Consider the following 26,332-nt stretch of genomic DNA (forward strand, 5'->3'; position numbering starts at 1 on the left):
GAGAACAAGTGCTCTCTGGATGCTGAAAATCAATGGAAGAAAATTAAAAATCAACAAAGCTCTCACATACAGGCTCCTAAATGAAATGGCCTGTGATGCAGTCAATCCTTGTTAAGAGGAGAATGAAATAAATTCTTAATCAAGGATGAGCTCTAGCAACACTTCTTATCATATTTAGATAGCATATTATATAGATCTCAAGCTATACTTTGTGCCRTAGGGATATAATCTGATAGTAAAAGTTATTCATAGTGCATACAACAATTAAGAATCTACTTTCAACACTCAAGTTCTCGTGGCAGGCAAAAGGCTGTAGACTCCAGGAAGGATGATGAAGTGTGAATGAAGTGAGAGTGACGTAAGCAAAAACAGCAAAAGTTTTGCACAATATTTTCCTAAATGCCTCTTCGCTTAGATCCTGAAGAGTAAATCCATCTAATTTGCATCTTGATTTTTTTTTCAGCATTCAATTAATTACTAATCTTTATGTTAGCTCTTAAAGTAGCACTGGAAACAACATATTGCCTGTGATGCTCTTCCATGCTTTTCGCAGCCATGGAAATGTCAAAAAAGAAAAAACTACTGAAAAGAATTTTCTGTGCTCTCCCACCTACTCAGGACTGTCACCCAGGCTCAGTTGGGGATCGCTGTTCTTGAGAACACGACCAAGTATTGCTACAAAGATGTCAACAGAAGGCAATGTCACGTGTACAAACCACTCGGGTATCTCAATAATTGCAATCAACATGCAACAGCATGAAGTATGCTCATAAAATATGGGATCACCTCTTGAGCCATTTATTAGCCATCCTAATGTAATAATTTCTCCATGATGTAATAGTCATGGAACAACTAATCGATTCTGTCCAAAGAATGAAAGAATCTATACTGATTTATTTAATTTTTTGCATTACTTCTGAATGAAGAAGAGTTCGGTCTTTCTGGAATGGTCAGTTTTCCATTTCGGTGATAATTCCTCAACATGGCAAGAGGACAGAAGATGAAAGGGTTTTCTTAATTCCTTTTTAATTTCTATTATAAACATGACTGCTGTGAGGAAAAAGGAATTCTGAGGTGAAGAATTATCAGAAATGAGAAGCCTCACATCTAAGGCATTTCTATTTGTCTAGCACAAGTACTGATGAATCAACATAAGGGATAGGGTAATGAAACGACTGATTGGTCCACAATACTGACAGGTGGACACGTTCAAGCAATGAAGCTGCTCCAGAAATAGGAACATTCTGCCCATTTGATATTACAATGGTTATGGATTTCTCCATTAATGGATGTGTCACAGCCCCAGCTAAGCCTCTTCTAGGGAATCAGCTGCAGTTAGGTGTCATGCCACCAACCTCTGCTTCCAACCTCAGCAGCTGAGTCTGGGCAGAATATTGTTTCGGTTTCTCACCCTGAGCTTCAAGGGAAGAATCAGTGGTTCAGGCTCTGCTGTGAAATTCCTTTAACACACACCTTTTACTCAGCAGCATAATGGAATTACAGATTCAGCCAAAACAAATAACCCTCCTACATACATGGCTAACACCTTCTGAACAAGCTGTTTTGATCATCAGCAAACCAAGGTCCCTCATCCTTGCCTAGTCCTGGTGATGAAGTGGCTCCACTTTATAGAAAGCATATGGACTTTGAAAACCATTTCAAACACCTTCTGTCTTTATCTTGTACAAGGATTGTCTAACCTCCATACTGTTTGCAAGCTGCTGGTCTCTAGTAAACCCCCTCTTCTCCACCAGTGTGTAGGTGCTCAAGGTGTGGGCATCCCTCATACCTCCTACCACAAAATACAAATTCTAAACTACCCAAAGGTTACAAGTAACAGATTTCTTAAAATCATGAAGACAGATGGCATGGATATCTGAACACAGACATGACAAATTTAGGACTACGTACATCTGCAGAACTGACTCTTCAGGATATTTCTTTGGCAGTCAAAGCATTATCCAATGATAAAAAATAAAAATTGACAATTTATTCTTTCCAGAATAAAGACAGGTTCCACAGCTCTCCCCTCTGGTGACTAACTCAGTTAATCTTAGGTAACAAACTCAGTAATTTTTAACAGGTATGAGAACAGAAGCAGAAATAAAAACTGCCTTTTAACTTTTTACTTTATTTTCACTTCTAAGGTTAAAATTTCCAGATGGTTGGGTGAGACAGAGAGATAATAGCTCAGGGCAGCTTGCTTTCTTGTAAAGCTCAAGAAAACTTGTGAGAAATCACAGTGGATTTTTTTATGATTAAAAAAGGCAAAGGTAAAATGGCAATTGCCAAAATTTTGAACATGTTGCTTGCTTTTCCCTAGCAAGGCTAATTTGATTGCAATTTGACTCATCAGATGTTGTTTTAACGCCTCTTGAGATGTAGGAAGTTGATGTCTATGCTCCCCTGAAGACAAGAACATATTTTTCAAACCTCTAGGCTGCCAGTCACACTGCAGTGAAACATATGCTGTCCTGTTACTGCAGATAGCAAACGGCTTCTCTTTTGTTCAACGCTTCAGCCACACAACTTACTTTGTCTCCTGAGACTTTGAAATGAGGGAGGTTTCTTCAAATAGATATCAACTGCAGTGTATTTATTGGGTAATATACTTACAGTACACGGATAGATTATTCCAACCAAGGTATGGTAACTGAACTGGCTTTTATAAGAAGCAGCTGTGGCAACTGGTTGTGATCCCACTATTCCCAGTGGAAATCTTTATGGAAAGAGTCTATAAATATTACATACCCGCCATTACTTATGATGAACAAATATCGACAATATTCTGAAGCAAGCTGTAAGCAACCTCATTCATGTGAGAGAACCCCATTTATGAAAGAGTCTTTTTGATCAAGTAAACGTATCAAAGATTTCAAAAACATCTGGTGACATAACTGGAATGGAAACCAAAAGCACCCACATCAGTCACAAGGCAGCACTGCTCCCCTATTATCATTCATCTCGTTGGGAGAGAATTTAGGTTGGATCATAGCTTCTTCACGTAGAATTAGTCTCATATAAAGAGGATCAGGAGGGGATTAGGAATACCACAGCAACCATCATCACACTCTCTGTCTTTGGTATTTCTAAGTCACTCATCACCATGGTATCCTAGTGTAAAGGGGATACCCTAGAGCTTTAGAAAGAGAAGAAGCAAATTTACATAGAGTTTTGAATAAGACTATTCTTTGTCTGAAGGAAAGAAAAAGATATATTATCAAAGCAGAGTACTGCTTCGAGGTGATTCTTGACCAAAATCGCATCTAACAGGAATATTCTCTCAGCTTTGGCTGGCCGGATTCGCAGCGCCAGCGCAAGGCTTCCCTGCAATACCAGCTGGGATGAACGCTGCTGCTCTGAGGACACAGGCGGTGGGAAGAGCCCAGGCCAGGCTGATCTGCAACGGGAAGGGAGGGAGCAGAAAAAGAGAAGGGGAAGGGAAGGAAGGTGGAACAGAGAGCTGGAGGGAGAGCTGGTTACACTGGGGAAACTGGACAACCTTTGAGGGTGTTCACACAGGCAAAGCGGGGATGGACCTGCTGTCCGCAGCAGCTGCAGCTCCAGCAAACCACCTGCTTTGCCTAGAGCCGAAAAGAATAACAGCGAACCAGGTCGCAGTGATGCCAGACCTCCCCAGGTTATTACTGCAGTTCTATCTAGAAAATCAATGCTCAAACCATGTGAAAGCCCAGATTGCAGCACTGTACACTGTTAAACAACAGCCTTAGATGAAAGGTCATCAATCTGGAGTAGCCCTGATTACCATACAACACAGTATGATGGAGCTGTGCAAGCTTAAATTGGAGGTCTCCTTTTGATTGCTGTAGTTCCTTAAGAAATGCAAGTAAGCTGCAAAATCAAACCCTGCAGGGAAAAAGCACAACAATATCTTATTGTCCAGCTATCAACATATAATTATTGGATTAAAAAGTGGACTGAAAATCTATGTGCATTCTTATGTTATCCTTCACCCTTCTATGAACTAGTAAAAATGCTTACAGTCTTGAGAATAGCCTTAATAGCTTTTTTTTTTTTTTTTTTAGGATTTCTGAGCACTGCCCATTGACCCCTACCAAAGCAGGCGTCATTGCCAGTTTACAGTCTTGGTATTAACTGTGCATATTTGCTGGCTGAAGCACATAAACTAATCTGCAAAGAAGGCAAAAAGAAGGACTCCTGGGTTCCACCACTGCATCACATGGTGCTTTTTAAATAAACTTACTTGCTATCATGACCATTTAGAGATCCAGCTTCTCTCTRGTTTAACTGGGTAATATTTAGCTTATATTTGTGAACACAATTTAAATGCAGGGGCAGGTAACACAGCTGTATTAAGGAACAGCAAAGTATACACACTCAGCCACTTAAAAGCTGCATTAGTTTCTCCGGAGGAGGCAGGCAAGAGAGAGGGGGAAAAAACTCCACCCCAAACGAATGTGCTACCAAAAAAGAGGACCTACCCCAAATAATGTGCTATCAAAATGTTCAAAAGGGAATTTTCAGAAAAAATAAATTTGGGCAGAAAATGCTGGAGTGGCAAAGTCAGTGTTTTCCAACAAAATACCTTTAAAACACTGCATTTAAAAAGAACACAGTTGAAACAAAATATTTCAGCTAATCTAATCTATTTTTCCTTATCCTGAATCCATCGGCTCTCTTCCAAGATTTTTATTTTCATCTATAAATCAGTATATAAATGTTTTTGGAATTTTTCAAGGGATTGAAAAACATTTGTGGCCCTGTCCCAACCTAGTCATGTTTTACAGGGTAACTGGTTTATAGTAGATAAATGGTAAGAAAGAGTGAATTCTAAGAATTGTGCAGAGCCACAGGACCAACGTTTTCAAACACAGTATCTAAAATTAGACTCCTACCTGTAATAAGCTTCTTTCTTTGTTCCTCAATGTAACTTTTAAAGGTGCAGTTCCAATTGCTTCTAATAGTTTAGAAAAGCTTTTTTAACTTCCATTTCATCAACATCACGAATAAGCTTTCTATACAAGAAATGGCTCAAGAGTCACATTTTTAGTGTTGAAAAAGATATTACTGAACAATTTATCAAATTCTATATATTTATCTATTCAATCTTCCAAAACGGTAACACAAAAAAACCCTGCCTGGTCTCCTTATTTAAGGCTGTTTATGATTTTACCATTGAAAATACTTCCCATATTTCAGTCCTACATTCTAATAATATTAGCTTTTCTTTATTATTTGAAAAATAAGCTTTCATATATTTGGCTGCTGGTAATATTTATGGTTTCAATAGTCCTTCCACAAGCCTTTCTTCTGAACTGGTAGAGATACGTTCAAATTAATTTGCCTGTTATTCTGAGAGGGGCAAAAGGGTAGTCTCGTGCTTGAAGCACAAAGGCTGGCACAGACACCTGGCATATTATTAAACCTCTCTCATTTATTTCCCAAGCAAGTCATTTACATCTTTGTGTTTCCACATCCATGGAAATCCAATCTTCAGAATTCCCAAAGCTATTAACAGGAGACACAAAATCATCTACATGCATATAAAGTTTTGAGAGCTTGTGATAGAGTACAACTCACAAGTGGTTTTAATATGGTCTTATAGTACACCAAACAATATTAGACTGGAACATTAGTACCTTCTGAATGGCATTTTATTCCAGAAATGACAGTTTTATAGACTTTGTCTGCCTAAGTCAATGAAAAATTATGCCTGGACCTTGCAACAACATCCAGCATGGGAGAGCGTCAGAGGAGCCTTTCTGCTCTGCAATCGCAAAGAAGAGCAGAAACCCTTCAATTCCCGGACTCTGCATAATAATGGAGGCCCAGATCTCCCGCTCCAGCATTACAGTACCTTGCAATGCAGGAAACCACTTGCCTAATCTGCAGCTGCAATAAGTTTGTCTCCAGTGGAACCCACAGAAAGAAGGCGGCGCCGCACACTGTTGTTCACAGGGACAGACTCTACCTTTTAGCCAAAATACACTAATTTATTCCTGCSTGTACTGTATCACAAACTACAAAAGCATTTTAACCCAAAAAATCATACGAAGTGATTCAATGGGGAAAAAAATTAGTTCAAAGGTATGACTGAATTAAATAAACAGGATACAAGTTAGCAATAAAGAAAAAGAAATCCAGTGCATTTAACATCTTAAATTGACATGAGATGTTTGCTTGTTCCCAAAGATGCAGGTCCGATTCCTGTAGTCATAGCTACACTGAAAGCACAGCTTTTTATGCAGCTAGCAATTGTCAGGTTTTGGCAGTGAGCTTTACAAGATAAACACTCCAGGATCCCTCGGTGCTACCTGAGGCACTGCTCCTGCCAGACCGCTCCACCGTCTCCCCTCGCAGAGACATAGTGTCTGCTGAAAAATGAGAGCAGTAAGTCCCATCTAAATGCCATTTCAATGTCCAGAGTGGCAATGCTGTTTAGAGGACTCAGAACAGGATTGTAAGAGCATGAGTTCCAGTTCCAGCAGCTGTTGCAGAAATTAATTATGTTCCATTTGGGGAAAGTTGTTTAAATTTCCCCATTTATCTGAGAAGAGAAATGCTACCCTCATATTCAAGGTATTAGCTATGTCCTGAAACGACCATGCCAGATAAATGTTAATAAGTCTTGCAAAACATGGGATCATACTTATAACAAGTATTTTCAGTACGTTGTAAATCCTACAATGCTGTTCAGCACTGCAGGAAAGTGGCATGAAGAAATACATTATAAATATGCATACCTCTCAAAATGGAATCACAAAATTACACACCATTTATTTAAGGGTCACAGGTGCTCTGCAGACTTAAGTATCATTCTCTTAATTTTATGAATAAGAAAAATAAAAGAGACTACTTCTGCACTTTCAGCAAAACCTTGTAATCTGACTTCAAGGTAGACTGTCAAATCATGTCATGTCATAATGTTTTTGCACAAGGCAAATGATATTACAAGGTGCAAAGCAATGGGAAGTCACACTTCAGAGAGGTTCAGGCTTGCTCAAGGTTATAGAAATTGGAAGTCAGGTCTCCTGGCTAACAGCTCCCTGATCTAATCACCATACCATCCCTATTGAAGAGATTCATTTTTTGAATTAYAGTTAGGGAGGTCTCAGCAGTTTTATTATTATTCCAACAAAATTATGATTTTGAACAGAAAGATAGAACATTAATTACATTTTTCTAAATAATAGTTTTCTTTAATAATTGTAACTGTGAAAGAAAAAGGTTTAATTTGCTCCAGAGACTACTTGGGAGGTATAAAGAAAGCAGTAATGCTTAGAAATGGAAAGAAGAAAAGGAGGAAAGCAAAAAAGAGCTGGAAAGGGATTAAGAGATGGTTGGACAGAAAGAGGCAAAGATTGCAAGAAATCATTAAGAACGGAGAGAGAGAAATACTGGCAAGACATAAAACAAAACAAGCCTGTAGAAGATCCCAGTTCAAAAACAAATTAGAAGCTAAGAAGAATCCACCATTCATTTGATAGTAATCTTCTGGTATGAAGGAACTATGGCAACCTAGTGTTTTACTGTAACAGATGGAAAAAATCTGTCTCTAGCGCTAGACTGTGAAAGAGGCCACCGTCACGAAGGCTTCAGAGATGGCTTAGTTAAAATTATGAGATTTCAGGTTCCATGAGTGAGAATCTTTCTCTGCCTGATAGAGGCACATAGTGTGAAATTAAAAAAAAAAAAAACTGTTTTATGTTTGCATGAATTTTTGATAACTATATTCAAATAAATGGAAACGGGCTGTATGAGAAAGACATGATTAAAATGTACTTGTCACACTGGTCCTGCCTTTTCTATAGGAGTTTGCTGCTGCAGAGTGAGTGCTACTGGGAATCAGGGCCAATTTCAGAACTAGCAACAGGCAGGCCAAAAGCTATGTTCATGCCTTAAAGCTAGTGCCACAGCACGTGGTTGCAGAGGTTGGAATAAACAAAATCACTGGAATATTTAACTATGAGATTCACAGTGCTTTAGGAGTTCTGCTCAATATTAGGAGTRTTTGTGTGGTGACAGCAAGATTGCAGCAGCTGATTTAAACAGCAGTTTTATTCCTATCATTGTAGGGGGACAGCAACCCCAGGGATTCTCAGTGGCACGAGCACGCTGCCAGCCCTGCAAAATGTTAGCATCAGCGACTTAAACCCTGCTCATTTCTGCTGTGCTCCCATGCCAACCCCTGGGAAAAAAATCCTGCTGCATCCCCGCTCCCGAGAGAGCAAGAGGAGTTTGTGTGGTCAGCACGAGCGGAGGAAAGTTGAACAGCTGCAGCGAAGAGAAGCAGAATTTGACACATCAGTAGATTGGAAAATGCTAGCAGAGCATGAAGCGTGGGAACTCGTGATGCGTGTGGCTGTTCGATCACTGGGGAAATGAGGAGGAAAGGCACAGGTCTCCCGGAGATGCAGGAGATCCATCAGCAAGCATGATGAATGTTTCAAACATGCTACACTGTTATTTTCTGGCTGTCTGGGGAATATGCRTACTCTACATTGTCCTTGCAGACCTCCTGAACAGTATTAATCATCTTTTTTCAAATACTGTTTAGAAGTTTTCATATACCCCCCTTAACATTATCCTGGTGGTTAGACWCTGAGTTAAGATGAAAGAGTTCCCAGTTTCCTCCCTTCTGTAAAATGGGAACCTTGATACATGCCTCTAGGCATGTTGTGATGCTCAGTAAATAATTAGATGAAAGTCATCTCAACACACATTATAAATTCAATGGATATAAATAGTCTAAATCCATCAGAGAAAAACCTCATCTTGCACCTGCCAGGCATTTTAGTGGAAATCCGAGTGTTCTATAGACATGACTGTACCCATTTCATGCTACCACACTGGGCAATCAATTCAATATAATGTATTGAAAAATGCCTGTTACTAATTCTTTACCATTTCCTCATTACAATTAGTTTCTCTCCCTTTTCTTCTCTTTCCTTTTGCACAGATTCAGCATTGTTGATATAATAGCTTCTTCCTTTCTGGTTCTTTTAGCAAACCTGAGTCAATAACTCTACACAGTCTTCACCTCTTTTGGATGCAATCCTATACTGTCCTACATATTATGATTTGCCTCTTTGCTATRTTTAACTCTGTAAGCTCCATACTGCCTGAGAAAATCTACCAAGACCATATTCTCACAGGAATGTATAACCTTCAAAAAAAATATGCGATCCTCAGTAGCTCCTGAGTAGAAGGCCGCAGTTACAGCCCCAGCTAGGACACCAGAAAGTCTCTGACCTGTGTGCCAGAGAAAAGCCAAGATCTCCCTCCAGTCTAGAGGTCCGTCATAGCCAGGAACTACTACCCTTCACAGTTTTGGCTGGTTAGTTGATTTTGGTTCCCCCCACAGCTTCTCTCTCAAGGGATGAAGGAATTAAGAAGTCTCCTCAGGCCAGTCAGTTAACTGGCAGGCAAGACAAGAGAAACACGCTGCCTGCCTAGTTTCTGCACCGCAAGTTTACCAACACCCTCTTAGGTTTGTCTTTGGCGTACGGCTCAGGACTTGGGCCTAGAACTAAGAAGCCACATTTTAAAACAAAAAGCTTGGAAATGACAGCCTGGTCTAAATTTTGCAAAAGTGCCCTTATTTTTAGGGCATATCAAAATCAAAATCCCAGACCTTTAAACCCCTCTGGTATGGAGTGTTATGCTTTCCAGTTCAGGGCTCGCCTCTGGCCAGATACCCATGCAGCAGCACACACTACCATAGATGTAGAGGGTAGCTTCAGACATGCTTTCTACTATATGCTCTTGACTATTTCTATTTCTCCAAGCAATGACTCCTTGCTTATTGCAATAGGAAATAAAACCTTGCTGAAAATATGATGCTTGGGTTCTCTTCACAGAATTACCAGGAAGAAGATGGATGTCTCTCAAGCACAGAATCATATGCACAATGGTCTCTTAACACTTGCTTGCAGGTCTTTCCCATTTTCACATAAATCTTTTTTATGTTGTACTCCCACAAACTAGTCTTTTTATTTTTGGCTTCACTACAGTAAACTTAATTTACCATTAGGGCTTTTTGTAGTTGTTGGTCTGCATTTGTGATTAATGAGATTTAGTCAGGAAAATCATAAAAATAGAACAAACGAATCTATAACAAGCATGCAGTTAAGACAAGACTACTCTTGCTTAAAAAATTGCATGCCTGAGCATAGGAGAATGCAAAAGTTATGCATTAGATTTGATTACAAATTTAAAAAAAAGTTACACATTTGATTACAAAAATCACAGTGAAAGGTCAACCTCAAAAACTTCAGTTGAGATCTCTACATTAAACGTCAAACAAATTACAGGATACAATAATAACACAGAATGTCTGTTCAAGCATTAACCCATTTAGCCCACACGTCCTCTACCCTAAGGAGTAATTATCCTACATGCTATGGAAAACCTAGAGACTAGTCACAACAATCTGCTGTTCATACTGTTAGACAGGTTTGTATTTTTTAATTAGGTACAGCCTTTGACCATCATCTTCTCCCAGTGCTGGACTATAAAACATTAAGATGTCAAAGGGAGTAAAAAATAAGAAAGTTTAAAGACAGCTTCTAACTGCATGTTTCAGTGTTCTGGTAGAAATGCATGCAGAAAAGTATTCAAAGGTAATAATGCATCTAAACAGCCAGAGCAGGGGATTCTTTTCAAGCTCACTATGTAGAAGTCTGGGATGGAGAAATGCACAGAAAATATGTGTAAATTAATTTCTACTAAAAAAACCAACAAATCAAACCTTTCTCCATCACACTGTACAGAAAAATGCATTCCAAGTTTACAGTTTAAGGGAGATGGCTTACGTAAATATACTGTAATCTTGCTATTCCCTTTGACTCATTCAGGTGTGAGGAGTTAGAATGTGAAAATCATGTTAGAGTTGTATATATTTTTGATGCAGCCCTGTTTACCTATGAAGTGTGAAAAAGCCCTGATTTCTCAAACATAGTAGGAGTCAGTCAGAGGGAGAAAGTAGTATTTCCCAGCCTCAGTTTAGCCAGCACTTAGCTCAAATACTTTTCTAATAGACAAATTCCTAGTGATTGTTCCTTATTTTTTTTTCTAATTTGCAGCTGTTCAACTCTCTGCTTCTCTAAGCTTTGTCATACTTTCTCCAGATATACATATTCCCACCCTATCAAATAGCATCCATCAAACCTTCTTACCATATGGCTTGGTTTCAGAGGTGCTTGCATGAACCTGTGCAGTGGATGGTGATGTGTCAGTGGAGACTCTGACTGTTTTAACATATTTAATTTCATTTGTGTTTAATAGCTCCCTAGATTGACTGTCAATAAAAGACAACAGATAGACCATGCATGGTTTTGGTCTTATTTTGTTTTGATGTTGGCACAGTAAAATTTTGCACTTTACAGTGATTTTCATTCCAATGTCTCCAAACACTGCGTAGGTATTAACATCACATTTTACAAATGCAGATAGCAAAGCACAGAGCACAGGACTTCTTAGCATTTCAGAGACACCAGTTCTTGTCCAGATACGCTAACAATTAGGCAACAGTTCATCAGCCATGTGTGAATAAAATGTGGGGTTCTGCATAGTGCTGCCTCTGATAGCAGTCCACTTAAGCAGCAAACTGATGGGGCAGTAAATTCTTGATTACTAGGCACACTTCTGGATGCCTCCGGAAAATCTGAAGATGAACTGAACAGTCCTAGAAGTCTTAAGCAACATGATGCGGCCAGGTTACATCAGTACTTGGGCACTGCATCACTAGAATATTATTGAATAGTGGCACTGTTTATACAGAAAGAACACGTCATTACAGAGGGATGATGGGTGCATCATCACAACATACAGACTTATATTCTGCAGTTTCACAGGGAAACCTTCCTGCAATAACTACTTAAGTTACGGAAAGAAATTATTCCTAAATTGACAATTTCAACTACAAAGATTGGAAGTTAATTCTACTCAGTATGTTTGAAGATACTCTGGTAGGGTCTCTAAAGAAAATTGATACTTAAGAAAAAGGAAGTGCCTTTTACCAGTTCCACCACCAATTGTTTTGCTTTGAAAGACAAATATCAACATGCAATAGGACTACATTTACCTGCAAGTGCTGATAAACACTGCTCAACCCAGTTGCTTCTTGGGAAATGCTTTTAGATCCATGGCAAATACCCTTTTGCTATCATGTGTAATTCATACTGTTACTATTTTTAAAGTATCAGGCATTTAACCATTATACAGGATAGTCTATTTCCTTATTATTATCTTACGTATAAGTGTTCTGCATGGCTTGTCAAGCAAGAACGCATACTTGTCATCTTTGCATTTAGTTTGGAAAAACATGCAGCTATTGGTCATTGTGACAGCTGGGAAATCTAAGTGTTCAACCCATTCAACTAATAAGTCAGCGTATGCACAATCAACATTTATTTTCTATTAACATGAAAACCTTGAATGTATACCGCTTAGCTGCCGCTTTTGCAGAAAAGGATAAATAGAAGGATGTATGCTTTATTTGCATTTGTACCAACAAAAATTAAAATATTTGCTGAATGTGGAACAAAAACAGAGTTTTCACTCAACTCCTTCCCAGCAACATTATACAAATGGTATTAAAATAAACATGTAATTTATACATCTAACAGCATATATTCCCTATAAAAATGTTATATATTTTGTTGATAATTTATCTCAGTGAAACTGAATTTGATAACTTTTGTCCTCTGTAGACAGGATTTACTTTGGCTGGCTGCAGACTGACACTGTGGAAAGCAGAATTCCTTATTCCATGAGTAAATATGCACCACTTCCAAATCAGAATTACAATGTGGCTTTGGAAAACAGAGGACCCAGATCCAATTATTTTTCCCACACTGTCCATTCTAGGATGCCTGCAACAGTTTGACACTACTGATAATACCAGCACAGAGTCATTACTGAAAAGGAGATAATTACTAAGTTCTGTTTTTTTATAGTGTAAGAACATTCCTTATCAACGCATGGCACTTCAAGGACTGCAACATGGCCTGCGGTATAGAGTAAGACTATTTTATGTCACGGATCAATGAAAAAGTGCCTCCAAATGGAGAAGTCAGAGATGTTGCGTAGGAGGACTCACCCTCATTACCCTACAACTTTCCCAAACCCTGTCAGAGCAATGTGATTAATAGTTTTGCTGTCTTTGGATGCAGGTTTCTGCTACACTGAAAGAGCCATAATGCATAGCAAACATTAATGCATCCTCAGGAAGTGTTAAATCCTAATTACACTGTTATATCTCGCATTGCTCTCTTGTTTCATAGCATTTAGAGTAAGCCTACATGGTCTTTTGCAGCTAGGTGCAAATGTCTTCTACTTTTGCTGCTGCCTGACTGCAGTTCAGCTCTGAATCAGAAACAATACGGTCACAGCTCACACCATGATTTCATCAGAAAGATCGGTCAGAGCAACACGCAAAGGGCTCTAAAGCTTTACCCTCCGAGCTCTGCCATCATCTGTTGTCAAAACTGGGTTTGTTAGCTTGAGTCCCATGGTTACTGCAGCAACACAATTTTTATATCAGAGTTTTGTCACATTCAACCAGTGCAAGACCCAGGCGTAGTGAATTTATCTCAATCTACAAAAGATTGTGCAGACATGACCTTGATATAACTCCTTCCTGATTGTTCCTGGAGACCAATGAACAGCAGTCATCAAACTTGTTCATAGAAAGGTAAGATAGAAAAAGAATGTGCCACTTTTTTGCATGGATTCAATGGGGTTTATAAATGGATTTATTTCCTTCCACCAGCTAGTTCAAAGTCCCCAGCATTCTTACAGTTAACCTTGTAATTGATTCTTTCTTATACAGTCCTTTTTCCACAGAGCACTAGGTGAAAATGATATGGTTTTAACCTCTGCATTTGCTAATGCACTTCATAATAAAAAGCATAATTCTGTGGAATTTTAACGTCTTTAACAAGAGGGTACGAAAGATAAGAAGGATCAACTTTTTCTTTTCAACCGGTCTTCTTAAGAAAGTGCAAACTATAGCAATCCACAGGGACTGAATATTTTCAGTATCATTTCAGATTTGCACTATAAACCACACGTTTAAGTCCATCGGTTTATATGGTATAATTACAACTCACAGATTACAGGCACATTCAGTAAAATTCTAATTCACTCCAGAAGTTGGTATATTGGTGGAGATAAACTGAGAAAATAATCTCAGTTCAAGAGCTAGACTGGAGCCTTCTAGCAAATATTTGATCTAACTGCATTGCAAAATAAAAGCCGCTTCCCAACTCTTTATACGCCTCTGTAGGCAGCTGCAGTTAGACTCTGTTCAGACCCACAGTCACAAAGTCACAGCAACCTCCACAAGACCATTCAATCTTACTCTTATAAATAGGATTAACTATGATTTTGATAGGATGAACCGTCTGTGGAGGTGCCCAAATTTCTCCATTGACTTCAGAGGGAGAGCGAGCGAGCTTAGAGTAGACACCTAAAGTCTACACAGCTAAAATCAGGCGATGTCAATTCTCTGCGACATTGAAGTGGAAATGATGAGCATTGTATCTGCAGGAAGAGTTCTTCTGCAGATGATGTCTACATTGAGTAAATGGGAAGAGTGAAACTCTGAGACTTTTGCTCAGCTCGGTAAAGGGAGTCAGAACTCTTAATTGGCTCTTCCACCCCAACGCAATTATGCTGAAATGGACAGATAGGAAGACATTTTCCATCTTTTGAAGTGGCTTTTGTGTAATCACCAGGTCATCTTAGTGCCTTAATCAAATGTCCAACATCAGAAAAGTTGCCATTATGACTGACAATGTTCTTAGCAGATCTTGAGACATGGGGACTCCTCCCTCACCCGCCGTGTGTGACTGCAACACCCCCAAGGCAGATCTGAAAACGTTGGCTAAACAATTTAACTGCACTGCTTTCACCATTCCTGTACCGTGTGTGTATGTATGCCCCTTCATCTGTATAAATATATCTCCATCTGGCTTCATTTACAAGCCCTAGAAATCCTTTTTGCTCTTCTGTTTTTGTTGTTTGTATATTATAGAACATCTTGTTGAAAGCAAAACTCAGCATAAAAATAGCATATTTAACGACCACCAAAATTTAACAAGTGAATTCCAACATGACGATAGTTTATTAAGCAGGGTTTGTATGTCTATGGACTTCAAGTTGCCTTGAGCAGAAATTACATTTTTCTGAGATCGGGTTAACATGAAATTTTTGTAAACATCAGTGTCCTTCAGTCTTGAAATTCAGCAGTGATCTTACCACTGATTGTTTTGCCAGACAACAGGCACATTTACACTGTCACAGCCCCCCACATGTTGTGGAGGCTTTTACAATGCAGCTGGAGGAGCTGGGCAAAGCTCTCCCTGGATTTCTTCTCCTTCTAGCCTTCATGACACAAACTGACATGAGTAAAGATTTTTTTTGATTCTTTTTGCACTTGAAATCACCAGTCGATCTTAGCTCTGAGATGCATAGCACTCAGAAATTCTGTGCTTGGTGGTAGTCCCACTTCAAGAAATGAAAAATCATTACTGACTTCACAGCAGATTAAAAATGTATTATCTAACTCAGGCATAGCATAGCTTGGTCACAAAATCTCCAGTCACAATTGCAAGAGAAATAAAAAATGTACTTAATCATCCAGGCAGCCTCTCTGAGTTATCCTGATTTTTGATTAGGCAGAACAGACAGACAAACACARCTAGCACTGTCTTCCCAATCAGCGGCCTCTGCATGAAATCAATTCTTCTGCATTACACTGTAGTTAAAAGGTCTCTATCAAGAGAAAATTCTTACTTCATGAAAGGCCTACTGTGCTTGTATTACTCACAATAATATATTCACAATATATTTCACAATTCCTGCAGTTTAAATCATGGGTATTTTGCAGACATAGAAGGGTTGTTATTGTTTTCTCTCATAATCACTCTTCCTGCTTGCTTCTAACATAACATCCATTGTAAATACATTCAATGGGTCGATTTCACTCTCACTTATAAAGTTCACTTAATCTTCCAAGGCTCCATGAAAGGCTTTTGGTTCAGTAACAACGCAGGAACATTTTTTAAGAAAGAGTTTCAAGGAGAGGGTCTTTTTATTTTTTAATTAAGGTTTTACACAGAATAAACATCATTCTCAAAGATAGATTGTCCAATTCCTACACTTTATACTAAGCAACCTCCAAAGGACTTTGAACTTCCATGTAACGGATAAGGAGGTTAAATGCTAATCCCAGAATTTGCATGGATCTGTGAAAACCTACAATTTCCAGGAGTCAACGTCCTCAAAAGTTCAGCAAGGCATGTCTCCCCTACTGTATTGTTCAGCAAGAATAAATAACCCATTTCCATATGTCACAATTGTACCTGTGGTGACCAGCAACTCTGTGAAAACCACTTCTCTATATTTTAAAAACCTATAAAACAAACTTCACGCAGTAGCAGAGTCTCAGCTGCACTGTAAGAAGTCATTTTTTTGCCACATACCTTTTTCTTGTTGGTGGGGCAAATGTAGAAATTGTCAATAACAGTGGCAATCCCAGGCTGTAGATTCAGCTTTGTGTACAAAGTCCCAAAATCGGATGACCTGAAAGAAATCAAACATCTGTAAGTGCTTTCTTCTAAAGGCCTCAGCAGAAAAACATGTCGTAACACTAACTATCCACTTTCAATGCTTCTCTGTCACCCTTTTGTTCTTTTCCTTGCTCATTAGCAACTAAAATAAACTTGCCACTATTAAGGGTATTTTTGCAGGTTTGAGAACACATTGCTAGTTCTGTCTGTATTTTGCAATTTTATGCAGTGCTAGTTTTCATGATGACACTACACTGCAGCGAAAGAATCACAAAATGTATACCTTCCCACTACCCACGAGTCGTGAAAAAAGAGCTAATCACAGCAAAGGCTTGTATTTGAGTACTAACAACACCTATTCATCTATGCAGAAAAAGAAAAGCTGACTTCAGAACCTAGGGCTGCATAAGAGAACAATTATTTGGCCTGAGATCTGGAAGACTCGCAATGGACCTCTACAAGAATTTGTACATGACAAAGGTATCAGCCTCCTCCAGCTCTTTTTCAGATGATCACTAGAGCTTTGAATAAATAAAAGCAAAGAAAGTACCTGACTACCACCATGCATTACACACAAAGCTATGAATACTATAACTGTGAGCACTATGCAGAAATATAGCTTCATTTACCTGAAAAACCTGCAGTATAAAACAGCATTTGTTTTAGATATCTGTATCGGAAATGTGTAGCACAAGAAGAATGCACAGGTAAGATGTTAGTTAAGGAAAATGTTATTCAGCAAAACTCAAAGCAAGCCAAATCTGAACTTAAATCACTTTGGATGAAGCCTCATTTGTTTTATACAGGATCTAAATGCACCATCTGGTCTCTCCGTGAAAACAATTTTTCCTTTCTTATTTGGAAAGGGACTGAGACACATTGAAAGCACCCGTCCCTTCTTCAGCACGAAGCCCTTCCTAGAACAGATGGTTGTGGGTGGACTTCTTTTACATGGTACTACAAGGTATTATATCCTTGTTCTTCACTGGAGTAACGCTCAACCTCTAAGGGATGGGCTGCCCTGAGCACAGCCCGCCGTTCGCCCTGTGCTCTGCTCCCAGCCTCACCACCTCCAAGTCCTGCCACAGACGTCACTCGAGTCTAAGGTTGCAAATTTATCTATTTTATAGTGACATCTGAATAGATTTGACCCATTTTTCCCCCCATAATGTTGCTTGGCCTGCAGATATACAACAATGCATCACAAAAGTTAATGCAATCATAGCAATTCAGTTTTGACAAATAATTATGTAGAAATCAAATATACACAATTGGGTACATTGGGTATTCAGCACGAAGCTGATTAATTTCCAAAGGGGGAAAGGATGGACAGTGCTAAAGCTAACCTGCTGGAAGCATTTGACAGAAAAGAAATTAAAGCAAATGCTAAAATACTGACTTCAGACAGATGTACTGAAATCATGCAGAACAAGTAGGTATATTGGAAACAAGAACCTAGTATATTCTCTATAATGAAATAAATATCGGGCCAGTGGCTTGCCCAGTAATAAAATCCTGGAATAATTCTCTGAACCTTAAAGATGATCCAGTTTACTTTGAAGAGGCAGTTACAGGATTAATACAATGGGACCACTAGAGAGTAACACCACAGGAGTAACAGTGATGGCAACTGTGTCAAGGTAATAAAAGAGTACAGACAAGAAGCCCAAAGAGAATAAGCCATTTTAAAGATAAAAAGTTCCACTCTAAAAATTCCTACTCTAACCCTCATGACTCATAAAAAGTATTAAAAGGCTAGAATAAAATTGTAACAAAAAAGAGTATGCTAAGGTAACTGAGGTATTTGAAGACAAAATGTAGAAAATTTAGATGGCCAAAATCTTTCAGTTTCTGGCACAAACTAGTTATCTCAACAACAAAATAAAAGTTGGAGAAAAAAAAAGAAGAAATCCAATTCCAACTTGACACCACAGGCTAATTCATGTACATAAAGGTGCACTGTGCCCAAGCAGGAAGACCCTGACTGGCAGGACATCTGTGGATCTCGGGAGAAATTTCTTCAGACCCTAAAAACTTTGTCACTAAAACCCAGAAAACCCAGCAATGCCAGCTGCTCTTTGAGACATTTATATACAAGAAGACACAGTTCAAGTACACTGTTCAAGAGAAAAGCTGTCCAAAACAACTGATTTTCGAAATTTGCTATAAGCCACAGAGAACAGGTCACGACAACTTTTCTGCTAGAGATGTGAGCTCCACAGTGACTCTGCATATGTACAGAGCTACCACATGGTGGCACATGGCTGGGACAGCATTCCCTGTCCCTGTAAAAATGCTGTGGGGTTACAGGGCTGGGGAGGAAGAGCTATGAATTCTGGCATCTCAGACTGAGTGTGCCTATATCAGGAATAGACTAAGAAGAAGCACAAAGTGTGTTTTGTACCAGCTGCAGAAAAGGAGGAGACCTGCATGCTCTTCCAGTAATGAAGGGATTTTTTCTGGGTTGAAAACCAAGGTTGTGCCGTGTCAAAAGTACTAAGGAAAGGAGAAAAAACAAAAAAACAACCAGTTGTGTTTATTAGGATAAATACATTCTTCTTCTGTCCTAAAAATTCATGAAAAGCATTTCAAGGTAAAAATGGAAAGAGGATGCAACAGGGAGGTGATATGAAGAGCAAAACGGGCCTTTAGAAGGGTCCTAATAGAGCATGGTTTATTTGTAGTGGAAGCACAATCCTGGCACTTGGTAAACCAGAGGATGAAGTGTAAAGGTTGATTTCTTAAAGATGAGCCTGGCCTGCACTTCTGCAGGACTTGCAGTTAGGTACATTTTTTGCTCTCTGTGAGACGTTCTTGTGGATGCAGCAAGCTCTGCACACGTTACTTGCTGCTGCTCATCCATCTGTACTAAAGGCTATAGCTTGTTTGGATGTTTCTTAGCATAGCAAAGCTCAGCAAAGTGGAGGACTCAAAGGAATAAATCTTTCAGTATTCAGGTGATGGGCCATTCAGGACAGGTCGAGCCGTCGATGCTAGGACTATGTGATTACTCATGTACGGATGCCGACATCACGCAACCCGTTTCTGACAGGCCTTCCCATTAGGTAATAGCTTCTTTGAAAGTGTGTATATCTGCTGAAATACGAACCATTCTTCTTCAAATTCTTTTTCTTTATGGAAAAATCACCTGTCACTGTAATAACAGCATGTTGAAATAACAATCACCAAAATCGTACAATGGTATTACAGCAAGGACAGAATCGTGTATTTTTTATATTTTTTATTTGTTTTAATACTGTGAGCTCAAACTATACTTGTGAAAGCAACCAAGTGGCACAGAGATGTACCCTGATGAAATCAAAGCTTCAAAAACCCCTAAACTCTGGGGAAAGGTGGATCTCTCCCTTAAAAATGTAACTTTTATTATATTTGAGCTAAAATAAAACTGTGCCTAATATAATTTGGAACTGTACCTAAATTCTTGAGTCTTTCAACAGAAATGTTGAGGAAGAAGAAATTTAAGACGTACTGAAAGAGACATGAACCAAATGTTTACCTATCTAAACTTCAGTATCATTATACTGCTCTCCACTGATGACTCACACCTATGATTCAGTATTGCAGTTAGGTGTTTTCCAAGATGATATTTACAAATATATATTAAAATATATGTCAAACAAACATATTAAAATGTAGATAGTAAGATTTTATGGAATTTTTTAAAGATTGCATTCCTGTGTCAAATTTAGTAAGAAAACAAAGTGTCAACTGTGAATGCTTCTTTTTTTATTTTCATTAATTTTCAAATAATTGAAAAGACTGACTGGAAAGACAATGGTTGGGACATTTAAACACATACATGTTGATCAGATTTCTTCTACCTTTTGTCTTTGAAGATTAACTCAATCTGCATGCTAGCAACATGAGCGCTATTGTACATTTTCTCCAATTAACCAAAAATCCTGGAAGACAACAATGAAGAGGTTTCAGATGACACAAGGATTACTTAATTAGCCAAAAAAAGGCACTTGGAAAAGAGACAGAGAAGATCTGCTGTTTTGGATTAGTAATAAATTGCCAAAAACAATTAATGATTCAATTGAGATACACATTATAGTATTGAAGAAGCATGGATCTATGCATAACACTCATTAGGATTTCTTCTCATCTGAATCTTTTCCAGATCGTATTGTAAATGTTTTCCTCTCTCCTTCTCCATCTTTTGGTCAGAAGAATAATCCAATAACTACATCATTAACCTTAAAGTGCAGGAGAAATGAAGTCCTCGCTACATCAATGAAATGAAAATGAAATGAAAAAATGAAGTTCTCGCTATATCACAGACTTATGCCTAACACTGGGATTTCCTCTGCGTTCTGGTCTCTCTCCTAAAAAAACAGAGACAATACTACCTCCTGCGTCTCGAATGTCTGTTATAAGGAAAATACATAGATATCTAGAGGACAGTATAGTAATGAAGGACTGGCTGATGGGATATCTAAAACGGATACATCACAGATTCCAGCTACATAAGCCAAGACAAACCTAATGCAAGGGAAGTAACCAGAGAAGTATCATTAAAAAAATTGTACACTAATGTATCTTTATCACTTAATGAGCACAGAAGACTTCACAGGCCCTTGTATGTACAATGTGGAAATTGCAAAGACATTGGTTAGCCTTATAAAGCCTTTTTAAACACCGCCACCAACAAAAAAACCCCAAATCCAAAGCCTTTCTTCAGAGTAGAAACACATTGTAATGACTGGATTACAGTACCCAATGCTCTATTTAGGAATTCATGCAGATGAATGTTTCTTCGGTGGCTGTAGAAGCGTATGACACCTAGCAATCCAATTAACTCACTACCCATGAGCTATCAGCTCTGCTGAAGTACTTTCTGAAAATACCTCTCTCTCTGCTTTCCAGAAAAGTTGAACCTTTTTGAACCTCAGTGATATTTTTGCTCTCAAAAATAGAAATATTATAGAAATGTTTCCTGCTTAATCCTGTTTTATTGTAAATAGTCAATGGTGTAGGCAAGATCTAACAGCTAAACAGTTTACCAACTTCAAGTTTAGGTAACAGAGTTTACCTTTTTTCTCATACGCACTAAGAAGATGAATTCATCCTGTTTTTGTTTACCAATCCATTACTGATAACATTATCTGTATTTTTAAGAACTGTTAGATTAGTCTATCAAAACAGCCTTTTCGGCTAAAGTAAACTGCTCTGTAACGCTCTGATGAGCACAGAACATGGTACAGCTCTGTATTTATACAGTTATAGAGATTTCATCCCATTACTGCAGATATTGTAGACAGCATATGCAGAGTTCTCCAGTCTCCAAGTCTCTCTCCAGAGTTCCAGTCTTCCTGGAAGCACAGTGAAGGACAAGCAGCCATTCCTAGCAGCATTTTAGTGACTTGTAAATATATATTCACATTTGACTGTGAAATACTGACTCCAAAACACCCACAGGAAAACAAACAAACAAACAAACAAACACAAAAATGAAACACTGAACAGCTGCATTTGTATCCAGTAAGAATCCAAAGAGGATCAAAATGTCCTGAATTCTAGAACTCAGCTTTTGCTCAATGCATAAAATATATTTGATTCAACCATCTGCACTGAGAGTGAAAAACAGTACTTGGTAGCCCATAATAAAAACATGGAATTAGCCTGCTGGGTGACTTCGGCAAGCCAGTTCCTTACAGGAATTATGGTTACTATCACCAAAATGAGGAATGATCACTGCCTTCCTTTACAATATACTTAAAAAATAAAGGGTAAAAATGCTAAACAATGCTACGTGTTGGCTTCTCCCCTAAGGTTTGACCATGCTGTCATCCAACCTGTATCAGCACTCTCCACAGTGCCTGGTCGAATCCCACTACTGGCATGCCAGACTACAGCTTTTTATCCACATGTTGCAATTACCTTTCTAGAAAGTGTTTCTAACAAATCTTATGCAGGATCTACCCTCACCCAGACTTGCCCAGACACAAAGCTTACAACAGGACTGGAATCATTTATGTTTCCTTACGAGGACAAATAGGGGGTGGCAAATACAGCTCTGGGTATGGGTGAGTTATTTGGCTCAAATTTGGCTCTTTTTACGTAATATGTATCTTACATACTGTCTCACACATTGTCTTATTGGTTATCTTCTGTCGTGAATTTATTATGCTGTTTTTTTGATTAATTACTTTATTTGTACAATGAACACACAGGCATACACTTAAATTTCACTAGTTAGCAGGACCATGCATTCAGTACATGCCACATATCTTCCAATGCTATATTTACACATTCCTACTCTGCATAGTCTCATTGTACAATTCCAGAGTTACCTTGTGTAGCCCTTCATTAGTCCTTCAATATACTGCAAAAATCCTGCTCATTAGCCCATTATCGAGCTGCTTATCAGTTAAATTATCAAGCTCCTCATTACTCTGCTGCGCAGCTCCAGTCATTTGACTTCATATTTTACAGGCCTACAAAGCATTGCTGTAGCTTCTATTAGCTGTAATTATCACCTTCTCCCAGAAATTGTTAGTTTAGGTAGGACATCTATTTGGAAACAACTGCCTTGGAGTATTAATTCAATCATCAGTACACAGAACTTGTAGATGGCATGTAGCAGAGGGCACAGACTGTAGCCTGCTTCATATTTGTGATGAATCCTCTCAACCATAGAATAGTAGTGTCACAGTGAAACAGGCGACAAGGCACATCCAGAAAGGTGGGGATACGTATCACGTAAGTGAAACCTCCATGTTATTTCTTACATTTCTATTTGCAAGCCAAGCTGGGCTGGGGCAGGCTATGGACCATGCCGCCCCCCAGGCTTCAGCTGCAGGACACCTGGCTGTGCCTGGGAGGCCACCTGGAAAACTCCCCTTAGCCACTTGTCCCTGTTAAAAACAAAACAACTGAAATGATCCATGGTCAAAATACTATTTCTGAAGACTTACTTTTTAACATTGATCATTTCAGTAATCCTGCTTAAAACTAAGTCATACAAACAGCTGTAGTGGCCTAAATAAATGGGTAGAAAACCAGAGTGCAAAGGTGGAAAATAGGAAAAGAGGAGTTTCTTACCACACCTTCTTCACTGAATGAATTCAACATACCATGCAACCATTCCCTTAGTGTACAAGCATTTATCCTGAGAAACAATCCTGTTCAGATTTAGTTTCAGTAGCTGCAAATCCAGCATTGCATTAGTAAGTCTCAACAAGGAAGGGAGTATGTAATGGAGTGTTACTGAGAGACAGCTCTGGCATATTAGAAGCATAAATAAACCACTACCCTTGCTAACTCATACAGTGCTGCAAAAATGATTAATATTAATTTGTTTTCTTTGGTATCATAAAAATGCTAGCTGGATTAAAGAGTACAGGAAGAATTTGACTGTTAGGTGTACATTTTTTAATAGAAAGGCTTTGCTTCACAAGGTCAATTTATTATTTCTGAAAATACTGTTCTGAAAACAAAAAGGTGGCTTCTCTTAACTATTTAATCATTACCTATGAAAGAAATGAACACTTCACTTCCTTTATAATGTTACCTACCACCAATTTTGAGAAAAGTAATATTTGCTGAAAATTCAGGGAAAAGAAAAAGAAAGAAGAGCCTTTAGGGCTAAAATGTGATTTTCCAAATTACATTTACTAGCCAGGCTGCCAAAAGTGGAAACATCCTTATATCACTTCCAGTATGATTCTTCTTTTGTGAGTGTTGTGACTGGAAATAAGTAATTAACAGAGGAAAACTTCTCATCCAATATACTGCCCCTTCTTTGGGGATGGGGGATGGTTTAAGAACATTTTCTTGAGGCTTGCAAGGAGCAGTAAAATTCTCCACCATGGAAAAATGCTAGTTATTTCCCACAGCCTTTTTATTTAAACCACTACACACAGCTGAAATATTTCTGAAACAACTGTATTTTCCTATTAACAGTCAGACAGCTCCTTGGAAGGCAATAAGGATGTTGGGATGTATGGGAAGAGAGAACTGGCCTTGTGCTCTCTGAACAGAGCAGCACATTCTCCTGTTATTGCTGAATAGATCCGGCTGCAACAAGAACACTTACGAAATTAAAAAAGAACTGATAATCTTTAAATAAATTATATGTGCACATTCACATGTGATTAGGTATACCTCTAGTAACTGGCTCTGCCAACTATAATAGTCAGCTACTTATTCTTCAATAAATGGGACTCTTCTTTAAGTCAATTTGTGGATGTTTTTGCTTTTGCTGCGGAAGTGTTGACCTCAATTTTATGATTGCTGCATGAGGAGCAGGGAAGGGGAGCAAATTCTATGGCCAGGTTGTAGCACTTTATAAAAATGGTAAATGAAGTCAGTGTTTCGTCAGTAATTTGACTGTGGTACTCGTTGCCACTGAAGCCAAACACTTCATAGAACTGAGGGAGCAGCTGGACATTTTTATAAAGAATGAAAATATCCCCAAACAGTAAGTAAGTACAAATAAATAGACATTGGAAGGTAAAAAGCCTTACGCTGAATGTATTGGAGACCTACCAGGTCTCCCACAGTTGTCTGTTGTGGGTTTTCTGGAGTCGTTCTTGGAAACTGCTAGTATGCGACATGGGTCGAGCATGGGCAGTGCCCCAATGGAGTATGAGCTCATCCAGGACACCAGTTCCTATGCTCCCAGTGTTAAAGGAGTGATTATTCCAAGTTATTTCAATTGCCTCAGCGGCCAGACCTTTACAGGCACCGTTTTGAATTCCTCTCCTTCACCACCAGCTCATTAGCTGTATTGTACAACCCCGCCTGCCTCATACGTGTCTGTCCGTGAACCAGGTTGCCGTGCTGTATCTGAGGTCATGGCAATGTTCAGAGRGTTAAACAAGATCAGATTTTCTTAACAGCCATTAAAATCACAGTGTGTCTGTGCCACCTGAACTGACACTTTGCAAAACACAGTGGTTAAGTGTGCAGTTAATGATGGGAGGAGGCATATGGTAGGAAGCTGAAGTAATCGGGGCGACTGGGGGAATTCAAACAGCTCACAACCTCTTCAGCAGGATTTGTTTCTGTTACTTGTTAACGATCCGCCTCGTAAGCTCCTAATAGCCTTCTACAATTGCCGAAGCTTTTTTTTTTTTAATGTGTTTTGCTTAGAACTTTCTGCAGCCAGATTTCCCCTGCAGTTGCTCCCGGTAACTGCAGTGACACCTGGGGATGGCAGAGCCCATCGGCTGTAGTGTGGCCTGCTGTTGAACTTGGCAAGAGAGCAGCACGTAAAACCCCAGCAGATGTTTCTGCTTTTGTAGCAGCTCTTCCAAACCCTTGGCCAGACATAAATCCAAAAGAGATCCAGAAAAGAGACAAATGGTGCCACCACCACAGCTCTTAAAATTAGAAGGCAGAACGAACCTTTTCTGCAGGACTCAGATAGCCCATTAGCAGCAGAAGGTGCAGTGAAGTGCTCCCATAAATTATGCAGACAGACTACAGGGGCTAGCCACAGCAAACGCTACACATCTTGCACTGCATCCCAGTTTGCTAGGAAACAGAATCCAAAAAGACAAATACATGCATTTACGTGGGAGTTTCAAAACTGAGAACATCATATTTCATAGCAACAAGTACAGGAAGCAGGCTATTTTATGGCCATTAACACTTTCACAGGGATCTACAGTACTTTCCCACCATGGGAATGAATAAAAATTAAACAGAAGAGAAATGATCCTTGGCAGAAGAAGTATTTCTGAATACCTGCCATGCTGGATCTATTTTGTGAAAGGAAAATCATGTGAAGTGCGCATTCACAG

The 26,332-nt window shown here is 38.9% G+C and overlaps 1 protein-coding gene across 1 annotated transcript in view; it reads right to left on the reverse strand.

The window, feature by feature from the left end:
- Positions 1-26,332, reverse strand: part of SORCS2 (sortilin related VPS10 domain containing receptor 2) — a 612,056-nt gene that overhangs the window by 227,791 nt on the left and 357,933 nt on the right. Inside the window, exon 4 of the mRNA XM_026054819.1 lies at positions 16,473-16,572. Within this exon, the coding sequence (XP_025910604.1) occupies positions 16,473-16,572 (100 nt within the window). The remainder of the gene's footprint in view (positions 1-16,472; positions 16,573-26,332) is intronic.

Source organism: Apteryx rowi, unplaced genomic scaffold, assembly GCF_003343035.1.
Source record: "Apteryx rowi isolate R43461 unplaced genomic scaffold, aptRow1 scaffold_97, whole genome shotgun sequence".
Classification (NCBI taxonomy): Eukaryota; Metazoa; Chordata; class Aves; order Apterygiformes; family Apterygidae; genus Apteryx; species Apteryx rowi.